This window comes from Salmo trutta, chromosome 15 (assembly GCF_901001165.1).
Source record: "Salmo trutta chromosome 15, fSalTru1.1, whole genome shotgun sequence".
Classification (NCBI taxonomy): domain Eukaryota; kingdom Metazoa; phylum Chordata; class Actinopteri; order Salmoniformes; family Salmonidae; genus Salmo; species Salmo trutta.
The window spans coordinates 35511889-35534510 of NC_042971.1; the positions used below are offsets into that span (position 1 = coordinate 35511889).

At 41.3% G+C, this 22622-nt stretch overlaps 2 protein-coding genes across 4 annotated transcripts in view; both read right to left on the reverse strand.

Annotated features, from left to right (window-relative positions):
* Positions 1 to 12064, reverse strand: part of cxadr (CXADR Ig-like cell adhesion molecule) — a 61590-nt gene extending 49526 nt beyond the window's left edge. Inside the window, exon 1 of the mRNA XM_029691170.1 lies at positions 11881 to 12064. Within this exon, the coding sequence (XP_029547030.1) occupies positions 11881 to 11932 (52 nt within the window). The 5' untranslated portion in view covers positions 11933 to 12064. The remainder of the gene's footprint in view (positions 1 to 11880) is intronic.
* Positions 12065 to 12486: 422 nt separating this feature from the next.
* Positions 12487 to 22389, reverse strand: btg3 (B-cell translocation gene 3). 3 transcript variants are annotated; one of them, XM_029691172.1, is made up of 6 exons: positions 22264 to 22386; positions 21885 to 21940; positions 21472 to 21681; positions 21153 to 21290; positions 13329 to 13524; positions 12487 to 13192 (listed from the first exon to the last, which is right to left on the reverse strand). In XM_029691172.1, the coding sequence occupies exons 3-6, from the start codon at positions 21645 to 21647 to the stop codon at positions 12977 to 12979; spliced, it is 726 nt and encodes a 241-aa protein (XP_029547032.1). In that variant the 5' UTR covers positions 21648 to 21681; positions 21885 to 21940; positions 22264 to 22386; the 3' UTR covers positions 12487 to 12976. The 3 variants fall into 3 exon arrangements, with proteins under 3 accessions (XP_029547032.1, XP_029547031.1, XP_029547033.1); XM_029691171.1 differs by lacking the exon at positions 21885 to 21940 and having other exon boundaries at positions 22264 to 22389; XM_029691173.1 differs by lacking the exon at positions 21885 to 21940 and having other exon boundaries at positions 21472 to 21678.
* Between the last annotated feature and the right edge of the window lie 233 nt (positions 22390 to 22622).

The window sequence follows — 22622 nt, forward strand, 5'->3', positions numbered from 1 at the left end:
TGCAGCCACCACTAGGCTTGGACGGTATACAGATTGTCATACCTTCATAACAACCTTGTGCCGTGCCATGTCATACCAACCTTGTGCCATGCCGGGATATTCGGTAATACTGCCACTGAACACAAAGGGTGTCATTTTGAAACCACACAGCCTCTGGAATCCGAAGGTTAACAATGCTATAAAGTACATGTAAAATCCAATAGAGAATGCTAACGAGCGCATTGCAGCGATTATACAGTTCTGACCTAAAGTACTTGCAGGACCGACATCCCAGCTCAAAGTTATACAAGTAATTTAAAAATGCTACTCACAGTATGCTGCACACACAAAACAAATATTAGACAGCAAGGCTCGACCCAGGAGGGGATTCTCTGCTGTTACCAAAATAAGCTTGATTTTGTATTTGTTAATTAACTTTTGGTAAGAAGCTAACCACTTAGCTAGATCGCTAACTAGCTACTAAATTAGCAAACCAAATGCACAACTGCAGAGCATTTAGTACATTTTAGACAGTTAACTTATTACTTATAAAATATCTAGCTGGCAAACACTTAGTTGTGAATTCCACAATTCAATAAGATCACCTGGCGCATGCTGCACAACAGTGAGTGACTCACAAGACTCCGGTCTCTCGTCGTTGTCTGCTTGTAAACAAACACCACGTGACTGGGGACTATGGGTAAGCTTCATAATTAAACATTGTGTAACGGGAAATGAAGAACGCAAATATTCTTTAGGTCTATCTTTCGTTTTGATCCATCAGCTTCAAAACAGCTGTAAAAACAATATTTTGTGTTATTGAAAATATATATTTCACAGCAATGTAAATGGTACAATGAATACCTATACTATTCAGTGTTTGTTTCCTTACATAAACTGAAATGGAAAAAAGCGTTGAATATTTGCAAAACATCAATAGGCAAATATCGCAGCCAATCACTTCACTGGCAGGTAAGTAATACTGTGAAACACTGTTACTAGCAGCATATATTATGGAGATTTTCTGAAATTACAGTGCAAAAAGTGTGTAGCACCTTTAAACTCTAACAGTTTTAAAATCACTATTGGCCTCGGTGAAATCCCAAGGGGTTTCCATCCTCTCTGGCAACTGAGTTAGGAAGGATGCCAGTATCTTTGTAGTGACTCTGATACATCATCCAAAGTGTAATTAATAATTTATCCATGCTCAAAGGGATATTCAATATCAGCTTCTTTTTTTACCCATCTAGCAATAGGTGCCCTTCTTTGCGAGGCATTGGAAAACCTCCCTGGTCTTTCTGGTTGAATCTGTGCATTAATTTCACTGCTCGACTGAGGGACCTTACAGATAATTGTGTGTTGGGTACAGAGAGGAGTTAGTCATTCAAAAACCATTTTAACACTATTATTGTACACCGAGTGAGTCCAGAGAACTTATGCGACTTGTTACGCACATTTTTACTCCTGAACTTATTTATGCTTGCCATAACAAAGGGATTGAATACTTGACTCAAGCCATTTAATTCATTTTTTATAAATTAGCAAAAATTTCTAAAAACATCATTCCACTTTGACATTATGGGGTATTGTGTGACAATCTCAATTTAATCAATTTTGCATTCAGGCTGTAACAACAAAATGTGGAGAAAGTAAAGGGATGTGAATACTTTCTGAAAGCACTGTAGCTACCGAATGTAGCAAACATGAGTTAGTTTACAAAACATTGATAAAACATGTAACATTACCCTGGACAATCTAAAGAAATGTAACGTACGTGTAACACATGTAATCAGCTATTGTATTGTTGACTTTGGCTATTTTCCCCCACTTATAAATATATGGGCAAAACATTCTAAAATAATGTGTCTCTACCCATTTCAGAAGTGATACACTGAGTGTACTCACAGAAATATCTGTCAAATACTCCTTGTTCATTGTTGGGCATTTGACAGTAATAAACAGTGTTCCATGTTGCGATAGCAACTCCCTGAATTCCAAGAAGAAAATGTTAACATTTTTGTTTTGATGCGAGTGAACATTTGGTCCCCAGCAAATTGGAATATACCAAATTCTGTTCTGACCTCAACTCCAGTGAATAATTCCATAGGCTAAGTCACACATTAAGTTTTCCACCCAGCCACCTCTTTGTGCCTTCATATTACATTGTGGCTAAATTGGTAAGAGTGTGGCGCTACCAACACCAAGTTCTTATTTCCATAGTGATCACATACTCACTGTACAGTTAGTCGTGTTCGACAAGTGTCTGCAATAAAATATATTACTATTATGTTACAAAACAAGAGAACATGCAAGTGATTAAGGTCATAGAGTACTAATATATTCAAATGAAACTTGTTTAAATGCACTGAACACCCATTAAGAGGTGAAATTAAACATTTATACCAGGGCTTTGTACTTCCATGCTCATTCTGCCACTAAAGCTAACCTCCCTTGAATTCAAGAAATCAGAAATTGAAATGTAATGCTCTTTGATGACAGAACATGAAAGCTCTGCCTGATTTATTTATACTCCCAAGTCAGAACAGATTAGAGGTCTTAACAAAAGGTTATACTGTAAAATGTCATGATACAGTTACCCAGCTTTGTGCAATCACAGCTAAAGAGTGAACGCAATCATACTCGTGGAGAGTATTCAGAATAAAAGGACAAAAAAGGAAATGTGAGCATATTAAAAGTCATCTGGGGAAAACAAATCACTTTCGCATGAAAACAGGGGTCATTTACAGATATATACACGTAATAATAATTTGCATCGATTTAACACTAGACAAGGAATGACTTGAAAACCAATGCCAGGGTGTAGGAGTAGAGGGGGAGCTTTGAATCAAGGAAGAAGCTTTTAACCTAGTCTGTGCAAATTTGCCTTTCTCCCCCGTGTGCTGCCAGTCAACAATGCATAATGTTTCTCAATGAGATACAGGCGCTAAAAATGGCTCCTCCAACAGCTGCTTCAACTCCCCCTTCCCCTCTTTAATCCAGCCCCACCTGCCTGTGCTGCTTATTTTCTGAGCCATATTTTAAGATTAGACTTGCAATTAGCTGTTCTTAGTGGGAGAGGGGCTTACCGCTGGAAGAGAGAGTATTATATATAATAGCCTATGCTGTGTAAAAGACAATGTGTGGACATGTTAACAATAGTACACACACCTTAAAAGGCTGCTCAATGACTGCATGGCTGGGGTTCTTGCTTTGAATATGCCAGGGAATAGATAGAGGTAGTCTTCTGTGGAACCCATTTTATTATATTTTTATTCCATCTTTATTATTCCAGGTTAGTCTTTTTTTTGTGCAAGAGAGACCTGGTCAGGATCTAGCTGGCAGGTAGGGAGCAGCTGACTGCTCACAAACACCTGCAGATGCAGAACCCTGGGGCAAGGCCTGTCGCATTGTGTACCATCACACTGTGGTGGTCCAACATGCACAGCGAAGGAAGAGACCTGTATTAACCTAGAATACTAGAATAATGTACATGGATGTCCTTAATAAGCCGAATAACCTGAGTTAAACCAAAGAAAGACAATGATGGTTTACATAATAAGCGGATCGGGAAGGGCTGTCCTTAGCCTTTGGGCTGAAGTTATGTTAAGAAATTAACCCTGTCCAAAGCAGTGAGTCCTGTTCCTTTTACTCATCTGAAGACACTTCATCTGGACTGATGAACGTCATCTTCAGAAAAGCAACATTCCCTGAGAGGATTAAACAAACACAAAGAGCCTTAATATGACAGCCAGCTGGGGACCTCACTGATCTGTTTGCTTGTGAAAACACTCCTCTCTTAGGCAAAAATAATGTACATGTAAATGCCAAAATAAATGAAACACTAACATAGAGTATCTTAATAGGGTGTTGGGCCACCACAAGCCAGAACAGCTTCAATGCAACTTGTCTATGGCTTAGTGTCTGGAACTCTATTGGAGGGATGAGATACCCTTCTTCCACAAAATAAATTCAGAATTTGGTGTTTTGTTGGTGGAAAACGCTGTCTCAGGAGCCGCTCCAGGATCTCTCATAAGTGTTCAATTGGGCTAAGATCTGGTGACTGAGATGGCCATGGCATATGGCTTACATCGTTTTCATGCTTACCAAACCATTCAATGACCATCCATGCCCTGTGGATGGGGGCATTGTCATCTCTTGCCAAAATATTGGCCTGCCCACCATTTTTATACATGACCCTAAGCATGATGGGATGTTAATTACTTACTAACTCAGGAACTAGACCTGTGTGGAAGCACCTGCATTCAATATACACTGAGGGAAAAAAGTATTTGATCCCTTGCTGATTTTGTACGTTTGCCCACTGACAAAGAAATGATCAGTCTAGAATTTTAATGGTAGGTTTATTTGAACAGTGAGAGACAGAATAACAACAAAAAAATCCAGAAAAACGCATGTCAAAAATTTTATAAAATGATTTGCATTTTAATGAGGGAAATAAGTATTTGACCCCCTCTCAATCAGAAAGATTTCTGGCTCCCAGGTGTCTTTTATACAGGTAACGAGCTGAGATTAGGAGCACACTCTTAAAGGGAGTGCTCCGAATCTCAGTTTGTTACCTGTATAAAGGACACCTGTCCACAGAAGCAATCAATCAATCAGATTCCAAACTCTCCACCATGGCCAAGACCAAAGAGCTCTCCAAGGATGTCAGGGACAAGACTGTAGACCTACACAAGGCTGGAATGGGCTACAAGACCATCGCCAAGCAGCTTGGTGAGAAGGTGACAACAGTTGGTGCGATTATTCGCAAATGGAAGAAACACAAAAGAACTGTCAATCTCCCTCGGCCTGGGGCTCCTTGCAAGATCTCACCTCGTGGAGTTGCATTGATCATGAGAACGGTGAGGAATCAGCCCAGAACTACACGGGAGGATCTTGTCAATGATCTCAAGGCAGCTGGGACCATTGTCACCAAGAAAACAATTGGTAACACACTACGCCGTGAAGGACTGAAATCCTGCAGCGCCCGCAAGGTCCCCCTGCTCAAGAAAGCACATATACATGCCCGTCTGAAGTTCGCCAATGAACATCTGAATGATTCAGAGGACAACTGGGTGAAAGTGTTGTGGTCAGATGAGACCAAAATGGAGCTCTTTGGCATCAACTCAACTCGCTGTGTTTGGAGGAGGAGGAATGCTGCCTATGACTCCAGGACACCATCTCCACCTTCAAACATGGAGGTGGAAACATTATGCTTTGGGGGTGTTTTTCTGCTAAGGGGACAGGACAACTTCACCGCATCAAAGGGACGATGGACGGGGCCATGTACCATCAAATCTTGGGTGAGAACCTCCTTCCCTCAGCCAGGGCATTGAAAATGGGTATTCCAGCATGACAATGACCCAAAACACACAGCCAAGGCAACAAAGGAGTGGCTCAAGAAGAAGCACATTAAGGTCCTGGAGTGGCCTAGCCAGTCTCCAGACCTTAATCCCATAGAAAATCTGTGGAGGGAGCCAAAGGTTCGAGTTGCCAAATGTCAGCCTCGAAACCTTAATGACTTGGAGAAGATCTGCAAAGAGGAGTGGGACAAAATCCCTCCTGAACAGTGTGCAAACCTGGTGGCCAACTACAAGAAACATCTGACCTCTGTGATTGCCAACAAGGGTTTTGCCACCAAGTACTAAGTCATGTTTTGCAGAGGGGGTCAAATACTTATTTCCCTCATTAAATGAGAAAGTCGATATATCCTCCAAACACCGGCTTCTCGAGCATTATCACTTTTATACAACGGGTTACCAACATATGACTGACATATTTAAATTTTCAAAATGTTATTTTGATAAATGTATTCATCCTATTTCATCCTTCGACAAGATATAGTCCCGACACAAATCTAGGGTTGCTACCCAAGCCGGCTGGTCGTTGGTTCTATTGGTTCGCAACTGCCTCTGCAACACAATGCTGCAAGGAAAACGCAGCGTTTTATTGGAAATCAATGTAATTCTGGTCTACCAAAATGCAATTACGCTGTCGGTGTGATCGAAGCGTTACAGTCACATCAAACAGTGCAGACAGAATAACAACAGTAGCTGCATTTGTTTAAGCTGTTTTCTGGAGGCATTAATTTGGATACATCCATAACAATGAGCTAATGAGGCACGATTTCGCCTGGCATAGAAAATGTGTTCTCTCGTTAGGACACAATAACTTCAAACTGCAGCTGGAAAGACTGCAAACTAGCTGCACTTCGTTTCGTTTTACCTTTTTTCAATTGACATTTCTTTGTATATATCCATAAATATTATGCCTGCTGAATCATGATTTCGACTGGCTGAGAAACGCTGCCTGCCTCTCGTCTCGACCCCTACAAGTTCTTACTACTGGACAGTTGGAGATCGAATTGAAACAATGTTGCAAATTTCGGAGAGAGACAGCAAGGTTTATACACATCTCTGCTGTTGAAAAACAAAATGTTAGTCGAAAAGAAATGGGAGATAATGTCTAGATGTTTTTTTTATAGTGGAGATGAAGTTTATAACTTCCCTGCCTGGGTTGATGAGACAGTGGATTGCGCAGTCAGATGGAACAGAGTAAATAGGCATTAACGTCATAGATTTAGCCGGTGGTAACTTGTGGAATAGACACCCGCTGGAATGCTCTTTTAACCAATCAGCATTAGACCCACCCGTTGTATAATCTACCATAAATTCTATCAAGGAATAAAAGGAAAAGAGGCAGATTTATTTAAGGTTTTTAGAGACCTGCACACTTGACCTCAGGATTCTGCCATTGACAGTAAATCCATGCGCCATCTTTAAATAAAAGAGAAGTGGATAACAAAAGATGGCCCAAATTTGGCAAAGAAGTTCTGCAAGATAAAGCTCCTTGGGTCCTTTAACCTATTCATTCATCTGCAGTAAGGCAGTTTGTGTGATAATATCAAAAGAGATTTATTTGAAAAATCCCATTTCCGTCACAGTTAGCCATTTATCCGTCAGGGTGACCATTATTCCTCATTAGGGGATGAGGGTGTTGAGGGGCTGAGCATATGTGAACATCGAGTGGCTCAGTCATGTGGTGGGGTGTTTATCGTCTTAACGGACCGACGGCCTGATGATTGATGGGAGTGGAGAGAACCAGCAGCACCGTGGCCTTGTTTTTATTCATGGGAGGGGGAGAGAGGGAGAGAGCAGGAAAATTCTTGCCTCCTGGTCCGTTCACAAGTGCACATCCACCAACTTGGCACATCTGGATTGTGATCATTAGGCAAGCAATAAACGTTTTACAAAAAATAAAAGGAGTGTTTATTTTAGTCCAGGTAGGCCCTCCCTGTTTCAGTACGTTTTATCAAATTGTATTTGTTACATGCGCTGAATACAACAGGACCTTACCACAAAATGCTTATTTACAAGCCCTTAACCAACAATGCAGTGAAGAAAATATTTACTAAATAAACTAAAGTAACACAATAAAATAACAATGAGGCTATATGCAGGGGGTACCGGTACCGAGGCAATGTGAGGGGGTTGGGGTTAGTCGAGGTAATTTGTAAAGTGACTATGAATAGATAATAAACAGCGAGTAGCATCAGTGTAAAAACAAGGGGGGGGGTCAGTGCAAATAGTTCAGTTGGCCATTTGATTAATTGTTCAGCAGTCTTATGGCTTGGGGGTAGAAGCTGTTAAGGAGCCTTTTAGACCTACACTTGGCGCTCCAGTATGGCTTGCCGTGCGGTAGCAGAGAAAACAGTCTATGACTGGCGGGTGACTGGAGTCTGACAATTTTTGGGGCCTTCCTCTGACACCGCCTATTATAATAGGTCCTGGATGGCAGGAAGCTTGGTTCCAGTGATGTACTGGGCCGTACACACTACCCTCTGTAGCGCCTTGCGGTCGGATGCCGAGCGTTTGCCATACCAGGCGGTGATGCATCCAGTCAGGATTCTCCCGATAGTGCAGCTGTAGAACTTTTTGAGGATCTGGGTACCCATGCAAAATCTTTTCCGTCTCCTGAGGGGGAAAGGGCGTTGTCGTGCCCTCTTCATTGCTTTCTTGGTGTGTTTGGACCATGACAGTTTGTTGGCGATGTGGACAGCCAGAAACTCTCGCCCCGCTCCACTACAGCCCCGTCGATGTGAATGGGGACGTGTTCAACCCTCCTTTTCCTGTAGTCCACGATCGTGTCCTTTGTCTTGCTCACGTTGAGGTTGTTGTCCTGGCACGACCCCATTCCAATCTCACCTTCTCCCTTACCAATCACATCTCAGTGACATCACTTTATGCCCTCATTAAAAAACTGATGGTCAAGACGACCAACTCTTCAATAATTGGCCAGAAGTTCAAACAAGTTTGGTATGACTACTAACACCATCTGTTAATATATGACCAGGAGGGTTCAAGTGAAGGGCTACCAACATCTCCTCTCCATGTAGTGCTTCGGATGCCGGCCCAGTGGCAGGCAGAATTATTGCTTCCATTACCTGTGAATAAGGAATAACTCTGAAAACATTGGTCTCACCACCAGCCTTTAAAAACAGGGCTTGAAAACACAAGCTACTATTAAATCATTATCATTGTCCGTAATGGAATGCAATCGGCACGCCTAAAAATGGTCCACTCGCTCTCTAAATCGAAAATGTATTACATTTAAAAAAAGGAACAGGGTTAGTGGATGTGTTCGGGTTAAGGGATCAGCATCGTTTCGCACTCCCATGCAGACGAGGGAACAAGAGTCGTCACTCGAAAAGGAGCCTGCACGACTCGGCATGTTAAAATATTTAGGGTCCGCCTGGGTCTCTGAATATTCATGTGCCTTCGTTGTCATCATTCGATTGTGGAGGACACAGCAGCGGTGTCCCTGGAGTGCAATCTGATTCTACGTGTTCTTGCTTTATTTTCTAATAAAGCAAGGGGCTTCGGGCAGAGTGAGTGGGGCCGGGCAGGCAGATTTTGGTTTGGAGGGAAAGCTGGCTGCTACCAGAGCGTATTTGAAGCGAGAGGAGGGATGGGACTGTTTCAGCCATGTCACGAGAACTGAATGTGAAATCATGACCTCAAGCCAAAGCTGCTCATCTACATTGGGTCCATGCATGACAATAGCGCAGGTTGAACAGTACACAATGCCTTCTCTTATCGCTCTTGCCGTGATCACTTTTACCTCTACCTACAACTACTTTGTACTCCTGCACATTGACTCTGTGTCGGTAATCCTTGTATATAGCCTCATTATTGTGTTACTATTTTATTTAGCAAATTTGTCTTACTTTTTAACTCTGCATTGTTGGGAAAGGGCTCGTAAGTAGGCATTTCACTGTAAAGTTGACACCAGTAGTACTCAACCCATGTGACAAATTATAATTGATTTGCATGTTTAGAAAAGGTATCCTAGCAATGAGCTCCCAGCGGGGCGTGGAGTGCAGCAAGCTTATCAGGTAACAACATCCTTGGTCTGCTGCACTTTGAGTCTCTCTGCATTTACCTTACCCTAGGTCCCAAGCTTCACTCAGCGCTGACCAGTCCACAGCCAGGGATGAAGGGGGGCAGAGTAGGCTAGGGGTGAAGGGGGAGGAGGACCAGAGCTGGCTCTACAGGAGACCTCCTCAGGTTTCAGAGAAAATAACCATCCAGGCCCCACAACTTAAACATCAAAAGTGCTGACTGGCTGGAGGATGTCTACTGGCATCTGCTTAATGCAGCCAGGACTAGACAGGGCTGTCAGGGACTATGGAGAAGATATAGAGAATATGTCTCTGACATGACAAATACAGAAGCGCCTTGGACACAGCCTTGACACAAGCCTCGGAAAGAGGAGAATCACCTTTGACATTGAGCTTCCTGTAAAAGCGTATTTGTTTCAGTAGGCAAAGCTAGTCTATATGAACGGTTTTAAGAAACCGTTACATCACATCTCCGGAAACTAACTATAACCTGCTAGACATCCTTTGCTTTATATAGTGTGATATTTGCTTGTAAATGTTTTTGTTGAAGCATTTAGGTCGGCCTAATAAAATAATGAAAGCTTCATGAAGTCTAACATATAGGCTAGAAATGTCCTAGTTGCATTGAATCCCCATTGTGAAGAGGATGCCCTGTGCAATGTCAGATGAATGCCACGATAAGCCTGACAGCACTCCAGATGATGAGCCCATGAAGCCATTATTATGGTACAAAAATCTACTCATGTACAAAAATGTATTGCATTACAGAAAAATGTACTGGTGGGCAAGTATAACGACACCCCTAACCAGACCTTTAAACATTACCCTCACTGTGCCAGGGCTTTAACACGGCAGAAAGAGTTGTGCCTGCCTGTGTAAACTAAGCACTTCATTATTGCAGGGGTTTATCAGTAACCAGTGGAGCAGAATATCATTGCCCTAACCATGGCTCCATCTGCAGTGGCAGCTCCACTTTAAAAGTTCAGGGAACCTTTGAGCTACAGAACACAGGCTGATACTAACAGTAACACAATCCATCTACAGTATCATAGTTTCACTCCTGTGGTGAGAGAGGGAGGGGCTGGTTTCAGTGGAAATTCCAGGACAGCGACAAGCTACAAGTGACACACAAATAATAATAGGAGTGCTGAATTCCCCTGTAGCAGTGAGCTCCCCACTAGCAATAATACACACTGTCTAAAGTGCATCCCAGTTGACAAACGTTTTAGCTGTATTGTTTAGTTTTATTTTATTGGTAATCAATGTTAACAACCCATCTGAATTGCCTGACCTGCTGATAAGAGGGTGATTTACATCCCAACTAGATGATGTGAGAGCCAAAACCCATTTCAACAGTTCCAGCAGCGTTTATGATACACAGCATCGAACACGCCATGAGTCGATGGTCTCAATCTTTTTTTCCATCACTGATTCATATAAGCAGGACATTGCGTGTTGTAGTGGCATATTACTTTGGGGAGGAATAGTGACAGAAGTGTGGGATATTTTGTTGCAGTCAGGAGAAAATGGACATGAACAAATAAAATGGTGAAGGATTGCGAATTCAAACTAATTAGGCCCTCTGTTTTCCATCCATGAGACTAAAGAAAACAAAAAGGGCTACACTTACTGTTGGCGTAATTGTAGAAAGTTCCCACTCACATACAGTAACAATATATTTCAGGGACATAAATCTAGTCGATAGTAAGCGACCAACATGTGATTAAGATTCATTTCTGTCTGGGTTTAGAAAGCACCTACATGTCATTTAAGACCTTCGGACTCCTGCCTAGCGCGGGAGGGGCGAATACAGTTTAAATTGTCTTGGCAGATGGCAAACAGAAAACGCAGCACTTTGAAGCTCTTTACAGGTTTTAAGGCGGATCAGGCTATTGTGTGACTGTTAACTACCAGTTGCAAAACAAAAACAACTAGGTAACGTTCAAAAATGCTTTGCAGAGTGTAAGTAAATAAATCTCACCACGATGTAACCTATCAATTTAGCAACTATGTTTACAGTACAAAAAATTACACTGTTCTAGCATATTATCCATAATGTGAGTTCAATAAACCATGTGTTGAAAGATATGTTATTCAAGTCAAACGCATTTCCAGTAATTTCAACAATAAATATCTACGTTACTTTATGCACAGCGCGCCTATATTTGGGACTCCAGAATATCATTTTTGGGTTATCACATTTTGACAAGTGTTATTTAGTTAGCTGACGTTAGTTTGATACAATTTTGAATTCCTTAGTTAGAACTACGCTAAACTAACTAGCCATTTTCAATATTATAAGTAAAAACACTCGTAAGCAAATTAGTATAATCTAAAGTAATTATTTGACATGTTATTCAATAGAACAGACAACCAGTTCGTTGTTTTATTCGCAAACATCTAACTTTTTAGCATGGTGCTCGTCGCCAGCACTCGCATTTTCGCTCGCGCTTATGAAAATGTAGGATACAAAAAAAGTAGCCGGTGGATGTCAAACTTACCTCCGATAATACTAATCAATACACAGCAGAGGTGGAGTATCGTGAAATCCATTCCTTTCGGTCTATTCCAATAATTCTTTCAAAACACAGGTGAAAAATAAAAGTTATGCGGTGCTTCCGACTGCCAGAGCACTCACCCGAAGCATCAAAACTCACCGATCCCGCTACGCCTCAGCAGGTGCATTATAGGAGCTGGAGTCTAGACACGTGATTTCCGGACAGTACCCAAGTCGTGTATCCGAAGACTTTCACGCCCCCTGCCGTATTACATGCGTTCACAACACTGAATGGACACCGCTTTCTAATCAATGGTTATAGAAATAGTACATTTACTGTTCAACTTTGAAACACAGAACAAGACCAAGCTAAAGCTCTAAAATATAGTTGTGAAAAGCTTTACAATGTAGGTCTATAATGACAGTGCACACATTTGATCAGAACGTCTGAATTCAACAGGTGTAATACAAATATGTACATGATTATTTTTGTCTGCCATAGACAATCATATTGTATTTGCATATAATATGGTGTTTACTGTAAGCCTATGGGATGAAGGCAACAAGCATTCAAATTACACTGCAGTAAAATATCAAAACAGCAACAGAGTATGATTTGAACATTTGTTTAATGTCTCATAATTTAAGAGGTTGGCACAATTCATGAGTAAACTGAATAAATAAAAGAAATTCTCATTAGAACATAACTGATGGACAGTACAGTAGGTAACATACAATTATCCATCAAATATAAATACAGTACATATCTTCATAGCTATAAAATACATGAAAATATAAATTCCAATATTCCTTCTCCATTACAACTGTAGATTCCTTTACTCACACGATTACAAATGATCTAAAGTGCAAAGAGTTAATGTTCTTATCACAACAACAAATTAACAAATTCAAGAGTTTCCAGAGTGACTATTAAACTACTAAAATAGTTTTTTAAAATGTGGTCAGTCATGTTAGTGAATTTAGTTTGCCCTCATTCTCCTCCAACAAGAACTATATTGCTTGCTCTAGTGGTCACTCTTTCACAGCTCAGGGAACATGGAACAGGCTAACACTAACAGCAACACTTGCTACAGCGGTCCCTAACAGTGAGCCAGGCCTGGAGTGACACCCCAGTATCCGTGCCACCTTCTGTGGCCAGGTGGGGCCCAGTCATTGTGTCTGAAGGGCTGGGTGGGTCTACCTTGGGTTCTGAAGTTATAGTGAGGAGGACGTGGAGGTCCATTATATCCTTTACCAGGCCACATCTTCTGCTTGGGCACTGGAGGACGCCACAAAGGAGTAGCTGGGTAGATCACCTTTGAACAATAAAACATGGGTCAATTTCAATTATATTTCCCCCATTGTCAGAGCCGACCAAGGAGGTATTCAGACAAGACTGTATGGAACACGAAATTGTGGCAATGCAACCTCTATGTTCGTTACTGGTTGTACCTGGTATTTATGGCGATTTTGAGGGAAGGTAGGGGGAGGACGGGTTTCCCTGAGACCACTATCCTCGTCTGAGGAGGAACAGGAGTGGTAGTCAGATGTCACCCTCTCAACAGCGCTGGTCACCTTCTTAGTCACATCCTCTTTGTCATCACCAGAGAAACTGGCAACAGTGAAAGCAAGGTTTCTCTCTCCATATCTGCACGAGAGGAAAAGAAGCCAACAAGACAATTTGTCGTCACTGAATGCATATAAACAATTTAGTGCCTCGACTGGTGACCGAGGGATTTAACATGAATGGTGTAGTTAAACAATGGACAAACAAGGCTTCAAAATGACTCAGGGTTTGTACAGACAGTGACAAGTCAAATTCAATGACTGAAGTACTTTTTCAAGCACTAATATTTATTTAAGGACCATACATTTGTAGTAGTTCCTATTACGCAATTGTTTCTAGTCGTGGAAAAAGTTGTGGAAAAGTATTCAATTGTCATACGAGTAAAAGTTAAGATGCCTTAATATAAAACGACTCAAGTAAAAGCCAGTAAAATATTACTTGTGTAAAAGCCTTAAGTATACTTAAAACCAAATACTTAAGTATCAAAAAGTAAATAGAATTGCTAAAATGTACTTAAGCATCAAAAGTAAACATATAATCCATTTCAAATTCCTTAACCAGAGGGCACAAATATATATATATATATATATATTTTTTTTTTATTGACGAAAAGCCAGGGGCACACTCCAACACTCAGACATAATTTACAAACAAAGCATGCGTTTCGTGAGTCCGCCAGACCAGAGGAAGTAGGAATGACCATGGATGTTCTCTTGATAAGTGCGTGAATTGGACCATTTCTGTCAAAACAGGTGGTGTCAGGGAAAATGGATGGAGTAAAAAGTACATTATTTTATTTAGGAATGTAGTGAAGTAAAAGTTGGCAGAAATATAAATAGAAAAGTACAGATACTCCAAAACTACTTAAGTAGTACTTTGAAGTATTTTTACACCACTGATGCTATGTAACATTGTTTAATTGATATTGTGCTATGTGAATCATTTTATTTATAAACTGTAGCAGCAATAATTTGAAGCCACAAATTGCTGGAGAACTCAAATCCATAAAATGGAGCTATGCATTAAAGATCAGGACAGTCAATGAGATCAACATGATTGAGTAAGTTTTAAACTATGACAACAATAAAACTACTTTATTGTAGGACAGACCAAAATCGTCTTCGAAATCGTCTTCGAATCAAATATGCTTCCCAAAAATAACGTACTCTGTGGTAGAACATTTATTTTGAAAGCGGATTGTCTGCATTTATCAGCGTGCCATCGGGTAGCCCGACTTCAGATGTGTCCATGTAAACAAGATTATGGAAAGTTATTCTTGCAAAGCATGTAAACGTTTTAAATATGACTATCTAGCCACTATCACATTATTATGTGCATGTAAACGTACTCATTGAGTGAGAGAGTGCTCACAACAGTCCAGTAAGCTCAGCCTTTTTATCTTCTATTGAACTTTGGAAACTGTTGACCTTGATTATGAATTCTCCAGACTGAGGTCTCCACCTCTGCAGCTACCTTTTCCATGTATTTTTGCAAGAGTTATCCTTTTCCAGGCATCTCGTTATCTCCCTTTTCGTGGTCCTGCTGTGCATCTAGGTAGTCTTGATATTTCTGCCTTGCTGATTTGCAGAAAGATATCATTGGTGGCGTTATGTTGACTTTCTTTAGTCCTCCTACATTCTCTAAGAGTCATACACCAGTCTGTGCTGTGGAGGACTGCTACTTTTTTTTTGGACAACAGTGAGAGTGAAGTTGACTGCCGAGGCCTGTCCATGGAAGAACACAAGGACAATGAGTTACTGGCCAGAGGTCTCGGTTGTTTTCTTTACCCTTCAGACGCTCTAAAAAGAAAAAAAAGGTGTCCAGAGCAGTTCTCTGCAGATCATACTCGCTGAACAGACAGTGATGTCTCAACACCTGCTGTATGAAGAACTTCAACAGCCTCTGGGCATCGTCACATCATGCCCCAGGAAAACGCTTCAGGTCAACTAAGTGTGTGAGAAGACGTTTGAATTTGCGCTCACATGCTTCAGGTTTTCTTGTCATCTGTTGTGGGACAAGATAAGTAGCCTTTCGTCACAAAACTGGACTTGATTGGGGTTTTGTGCATCAACCTCGAGGCACTTTGTCACTCAAACATCCTTCCCTCACTCACTTTGCTAGACATCTTGTTTTAGCACCTTACATTTTGAAAACCCAATGTCAACTTGAGGGGCCCATGGCCTCATCCTCTGTCACAGTGCGTTTCAGGGAGTCTAAGTGTGTCACCTCTTTCTTCAAGACTCTGCTCATGACATTAGTCAATAGGTCTGCCCAGTCTGCTGTCAGGAATGGGACCATGGGACTGTCAGTTTGGTAGTTTTGAAGGTACCCTTGAATGTGTTTGGCTACAAATGTGAAAATCTGTTTTGCTTGGAGCGGGGTTCGTACAGATTGTGGCAAGTCAAATTCAAAGACTTACGTATGTTTTCAAGCACTAATATTTATTTTCAAGGCCCATCAGTTTGTAATATTACTATGAAATAGTTTCTAGTTGCCACCAGCTGGCAGTAGCCTCATGGGGGAAAAAAACGTAGTATTCATCACTACCTTACAAGTTGTACTCAATAATATGTTGTTTCACTACCATGAGTGGTAAGTCAGTAATGATGATTTTGCCTACTGGTGAACACATTTCCTATTCACATTTCTACACAAGTCCAGCATAATGACTTTATTGGGCATTTGGGAATCTACTACTTAATAGCTACAAAAAAAGCATCCTGCTTCCGACTGGCAGCTTAAGTGTTGCCGGTCGGGTGGGCTGCGTGAGGAAAACAGAACGTGAACGGCAGGAGCATGGCTGACACTTGATAAAGCGGAATATTGTAGGCACCCATGAATGAGGCATTTGGCAAAAAAGCTCTAGAGGTTGATGCAGAGAAAAAGAAAGTCACATGCAGAACTGCCGCCAGCGCAAGATGCAGCGTTGGTCTTTTCCCCTTCATGTGGCTCTTCAGGGCCAACTCACCCATGCTTTCAATGTCTGACTCATTTTTTGCACCTTGGGTCCAGTGATGTAGTGGTAAAAAAAGTAGATAAACTACACTGAACAAAAATATAAAACAAGTAGTGTTTCATGAGCTGAAATAAAATAACTGATATTTTCCATATGAACAAGACAGGATTGAATCTAAAATTGCCCAGCATATTAGCCATCGATGTAACGTTTGGCGGCGCCTAATCAGTCAGTGCTGTGCCTGCCTGGCTGAGTGGCAGTGTGGATGGAATGCGCGAGCTCGCCTGGTATCCACAGCATGAAACACGTGAGAAAATAAAACTGTAGTCTGATAGGAAAAGAATTTGCAAGACCAACACATTTTTTCTAATATATTTCATAAAACATTTGATCATTATCTATTCTCCTCTCATTTTAATTCAAGTACCGCACCCACTGAATTAAAAAAATATATATTATTTTGAACATAAATAAGCCGCACATGTCTATAATCCGCAGGTGCCTACCCATACATTGAAACAAATTAAGTTTACACAGGCTTTAACGAAACACGGCTTGTAACAAAAAATAAGCAGTAAACAGTAGCCTACCAAGAAAGTCATTGGTCACCATCTTCCTCCTCCTGTGCACTGAAACCATCTCCTTCGGTGTCGGAGTTGAATAGCCTCATCCGACATTGGATCGTTTTTATTGTCGCTCTCGTCACTTTCATCCGGAGGCAAATCCCCCGCTGAGCCCTCTTCAACACGCAGCAGTCCAGCCTTTCGAAACCCGTCGATGATAGTGGATTTTTTGACAATGCTCCATGCTGTCAGGACCCACTGGCAGACTTGACCATAAGTTGCTCTTCGCATGCGGCCCGTTTTAGTGAAGGATTTCTCCCCACTTGTCATCCAAGCCTCCCACTGAACACGGAGCGCCACCTTAAATGCACGATTTACACTGATGTCGAGTGGCTGCAAATACTTTGTTGTGCCCCCAGGAATCAGGGTGACAAAATGACTACCGTAATCAGAATGATGGGAAGTTTGAGAGCGCTCAATTTAATCTAAACAGTAAACAAAAAAGTTGTTTGACCTTAAGTTTATCTGTCAACTCTGGAGAGACAGTCCTTAGTTGTTCCATGTCCCATGAAGGATGAGTCCAGGAAGTGTGGTAACCTTGTTGGTAGTAGGGGTCTAAAAACCTTACGTGGACATCCTTCAGCTGAACTGTTTTTGTTTTCAACAATTCGTCAAAAAGCAGCACATAAACATCGTTTTTCGGTAACTTGTCCAGGAGGTGGTGCAAGACCATGATTGATCACGCAGGCAGTTCTCCTCCCTACAGGCATATGAATTGGCATTAGCACTGTCAGGAAACATACAGGGGAAAATTGTGGCGTTGTCTTCTGCACTTTTGCAGGAGTAGTGGGCGACACTTCATTGTCCATAGGATCTCTGCGCATCATGAATCATTGTTTCGGACCCGTGAAGAGAGCTTTGAAAATAACTCAGGTGGAGGATTCTGAAAGCAATACAATTCTACTCATGTTAGGTTGTATTTGTAATGAAATATCCCTTTACTTGACATTCATACTGAGTGCACAAAACATTAAGGCCACCTGTTTCCATGACATAGATTGACCAGATGAATCCAAGAGAAAGCTATGATCCCTTATTGATGTAACTTGTTAAAGCCACTTCAAAATCAGTGTAGATGAAGAGACATACTAGAAGGATTTTTAAGCCCTGAAACAATTGAGACATGGAGTACGTATGTGTGCCATTCAGAGGGTGAATGGGCAAGAGATGTACAGTTGAAGTCAAGTTTACATACACTTAGGTTGGAGTCATTAAAACTCATTTTTTCAACCACGCCACACATTTCTTGTTAACAAACTATAGCTTTGGCAAGTGGGTTAGGACATCTACTTTTTGCATGACAAGTAATTTTTCCAACAATTGTTTACAGATTATTTCACTCTATCACAATTCCAGTGGGTCAGAAGTTTACATACAATAAGTTGACTGTGCCTTTAAACAGCTTGGAAAATTCCAGAAAATTATGTCATGGCTTTAGAAGCCTCTGATAGGCTAATTGACATCATTTGAGTCAATTGGAGGTGTACCTGTGGATGTATTTCAAGGCCTACCTTCAAACTCAGTGCCTCTTTGCTTGACATCATGGGAAAATCTAAAGAAATCAGCCAAGACCTCAGAACAAACAATTGTAGACCTTCACAAGTCTTGTTCATCCTTGGGAGCAATTTCCAAACGCCTGAAGGTACCACGTTCATCTGTACAAACAATAGCATGCAAGCATAAACACCATGGGAGGACGCAGCCGTCATAGTGCTCAGGAAAGAGAGACGCTCTGTCTCCTGGAAATTAACGTACTTTGATGCGAAAAATGCAAATCAATCCCAGAACAACAGCAAAGGACATTGTGAAGATGCTGAAGGAAACAGGTACAGAAGTATCTATATCCACAGTAAAACGAGTCCTATAATCGTCATAACCTGAAAGGCCGCTCAGCAAGGAAGAAGCCACTGCTCCAAAACCGCCATAAAAAAAGCCAGACTATGGTTCGCAACTGCATATGGGGACAAAGATCGTACTTTTTGGAGAAATGTCCTCTGGTCTGATGAAACAAAAATAAAACTGTTTGGCCATAAAGACCATCGTTATGTTTGGAGGAAAAAGGGGGAGACTTGCAAGCCGAAGAACACCATCCCAACCGTGAAGCACAGGGGTGGCAGCATCATGTGGGGGTGATTTGCTGCAGGAGGGACTGGTGCACTTCACAAAATAGATGGCATCATGAGGTAGGAAAATGATGTGGATATACTGAAGCAACATCTCAAGACATCAGTCAGGAAGTTAAAGCTTGGTCACAAAGGGGTCTTCCAAATGGACAATGATCCCAAACATACTTCCAAAGTTGTGGCAAAATGGCTTAAGGACAACAAAGTCAAGGTATTGGAGTGGCCATCACAAAGCTCTGACCTCAATCCTATAGAACATGTGTGGAAGAACTGACAAAGTGTGTGCGAGCAAGGAGGCCTACAAACCTGACTCAGTTACATCAGCTCTGTCAGGAGGAATGGGCCAAAATTCACCCAACTTATTGTGGGAAGCATGTGGAAGGCTATCCGAAACGTTTGACCCAAGTTAAACAATTTAAAGGCCATGTAATCTTCTGACCCACTGGGAATGTGTGGAAAGAAATAAAAGCTGAAATAAATCATTCTGACATTTCACATTATTAAAATAAAGTGGTGATCCTAAAACAGGGAAGTTTTACTAGGAAAAAATGTCAGGAATTGTAAAAAACTGAGTTTTAATTCTATTTGGCTATGGTGTATGTAAACTTCTGACTTCAACTGTAAGTGCCTTTGAAACGGGTATGGTAGTGCAACTCAATATTAAGAAGGTGCCCTTAATGTTTTGTACGCTCAGTGTTGATCCAACTACCCCTTACATTTAATCTTCAACTCTTAAACACATAGCCTATGCTACAAACATTTTAAATGTCCCCCTCAAATCAATGCCTGTAGCTATTTTACCTTAGAACAGACATTAAACTAACAAATAGAACAATGGTAATTAAAACCATGGTTTAAAGATAAATATATTAAATGTCTAACGTTATAGCTTGCCATTAGGTGCAGCTGTAGAAACTACTTTCAGCAACAGTGGTGCTGAATGATGATGCCTAGTTCATTAGTCAGCAGATCTTGGCTGGAAAACTTTACTGTTCTGTATCCAGAAATTAACAGTGGTAGAGTTTGCAAGCTAACTAGCTAGCCAAATGTTTGCAAACAGACTACTCAATGCTAGTTAGCTCACTATTTTTGCCAAATTGGCTAATGTTTTCTGGCTAGCATCATTGCCCCAAATCATTCAACACTCAATATCCCAGATCAACAGCCTTGAACGAGGCATAGATAAAGTGCTATAATTATTGAGAAATTCTGTAATACTCAAGCTTCAGTTCACTTAGCTAATAAAACTAGCTAGCTAGCTGGTAAAGTCTAGCTTACTAACGTTAGCTAGCTCTTTCCATTATTCAAATGTAGCTAACAGAAATAATTCACGTTTCAAACGTTTCTTTAGCGGTTGGTCTGGTTGTGCTCTGCTGCTGAAGCTCTGGAGGTTGTTGCAGAGAAAAAGTCACAATGTAGAACTGGTGCTAGCCTGGGCTACAGCTTTAGGTCTTTTCCCTCTTCATGTAGCTCTTCAGGGCAAATTCACCCATGCTCGCAAGGTCAACATCTTTGATACATTTTTTACAACCTGCATGATGTGGGTTGGTTGGGTCCGGCAAAACCCATTCATAAAACATCAATATCCTGCCAGGCAGGATTTAACCTACATTTGCCCGGCATTTTAGCTGTCGATGTGACGTTTTGGCAGCGCCTCAGTCAGTTCTGTACCTGCCTGGTTGAGTGGCAGTGTGAGTGGAATGAGCAAGCTCGCCTTGCAACCTGAGCGCAAATCACGTGAGTGAAAAAAAAAAAAAACTTCTGGAAATTAATTCTTAAGACCAATACATGTAATATTATTCATATTAACATTTTAAGATTTCCTGCTCTCCTCATTTTTATTCAAGTACCAACTTGAGAAAATGTCAGGTTTTCAAGGTATTCCAGTACTTGAATTTCAGAGTACTTCAAGCACCTTGTGCGAAATCTGCGACTGCCCATCTCCCAAAGTGTGCACTCCCTCCAGCCAATGCTTACACCAATTCAATGCTTTAAAATAAGACTGACCTGCAGCACACCTCCCCTGGATCCACCCACAGGGTGAGTTCTCTGGGCAGGCCAAGGTCCTTGTACTGAACCCCACTCTCCTGGCAGGCCCGCAGCAGCTCTGGATCCTCCCTCTGCAACCTGTTCACCCGAATACACCTGCAAAGTAGTGGAGTATGCAATAGACCTTCAATAACGCCAATCATACAAATCACTGCATAACCAAAACATACCCTATTCTTCGTAGGGCATGATGCCCTAGACTAGAGGTTGATAAAGCTACTGATAAGGTAATCAAGATAGGGGGAGCAAGGCAGGCATCTGATCCATAGTTAGTTACCTGAAGGCCTGTCCTTTGCTGGGGTTGTCAGGATACCAATGCCCCCTGAACTTCTCCTGCAGGGCAACAGTCAACCGCTCCACAAACAAGTCCACTTTCTGGGTATCTAACCGTTCCACCTTTTTGATCAGTCTTTTCAGGAAAAACACCACTGCTGCAATCTCTTTCTTCATCATGTTTCACTGATGTGCTGTAACGATGGTCCAACTTCTGGAAATATGAGGAATAGTAGCACAAATTGACCAGAAACAGTAAACTCACAAACAAGTTAATAGCCTAGAAACAGCGGTTTCACCCATCAATTAATCTCCAAAATCCATGAACTATGTAGCAAGTAAAGCCTACCTAGCAACACAAAACAAGCTGACAATAATTCGTTTAAAGTAAATATTCAGCTAATTTAGTGGGCTAACCATTGTTAAATCCAAACGACATTCCAGTCTGGCGGGTCATCTTCCAGAAAGGCGCGCTGTGATGCATTATTTCCGTTTAGCCATGTGACTGCCAATCATTCATAGCTGCTAACTCAGTGTTAGCCAACAACAAAACCCAGACAAAAACTATATACATAACCGATGTATACATTAATTGCAGATGTTTGTGACAAAACTTTTCAAGTGAAGTATTCTTAACGTCATCCTAGCTAGCTACTGTAGCTAAAGAGAAAAAGTTCAAAAAGCATGCTATTAATAATAAATTCGTCGGGCAACTAGCTAAGTAAACTTTGTAAACTACACATCAAAACATGTTACTTGATTATCCAAAATAACAATTAAAAGGCCATCATATTACCGTAATTGCTGTTCATCACCATGTGGAAAACTGTTGCCAGCTTAGCTCATGAATGTCAACCTTCGTATGAGAGTATAACCTGCCCGGGAAGCGGAGCGCGCGTTTTCTGGACTAGCCCTACGTCACGGTCGTCACTAGTTATTACAGTCAGAGTCATAATTGTGGCTAAACCCCGCCTATTTCTACAATGTCTCTTTTTATAATGATTTTAAACGAAACCGACACCAAACTGCTAACATTATCCCTAACCTTAAATGAAGACCAAAAAGCTAATTTTTGTTTTAATGAATTTTTACGATATAGCAAGCCTATTTTGACTTTGTGGATGTGGTAACTAGTGACGATCCGACGTCATCCCC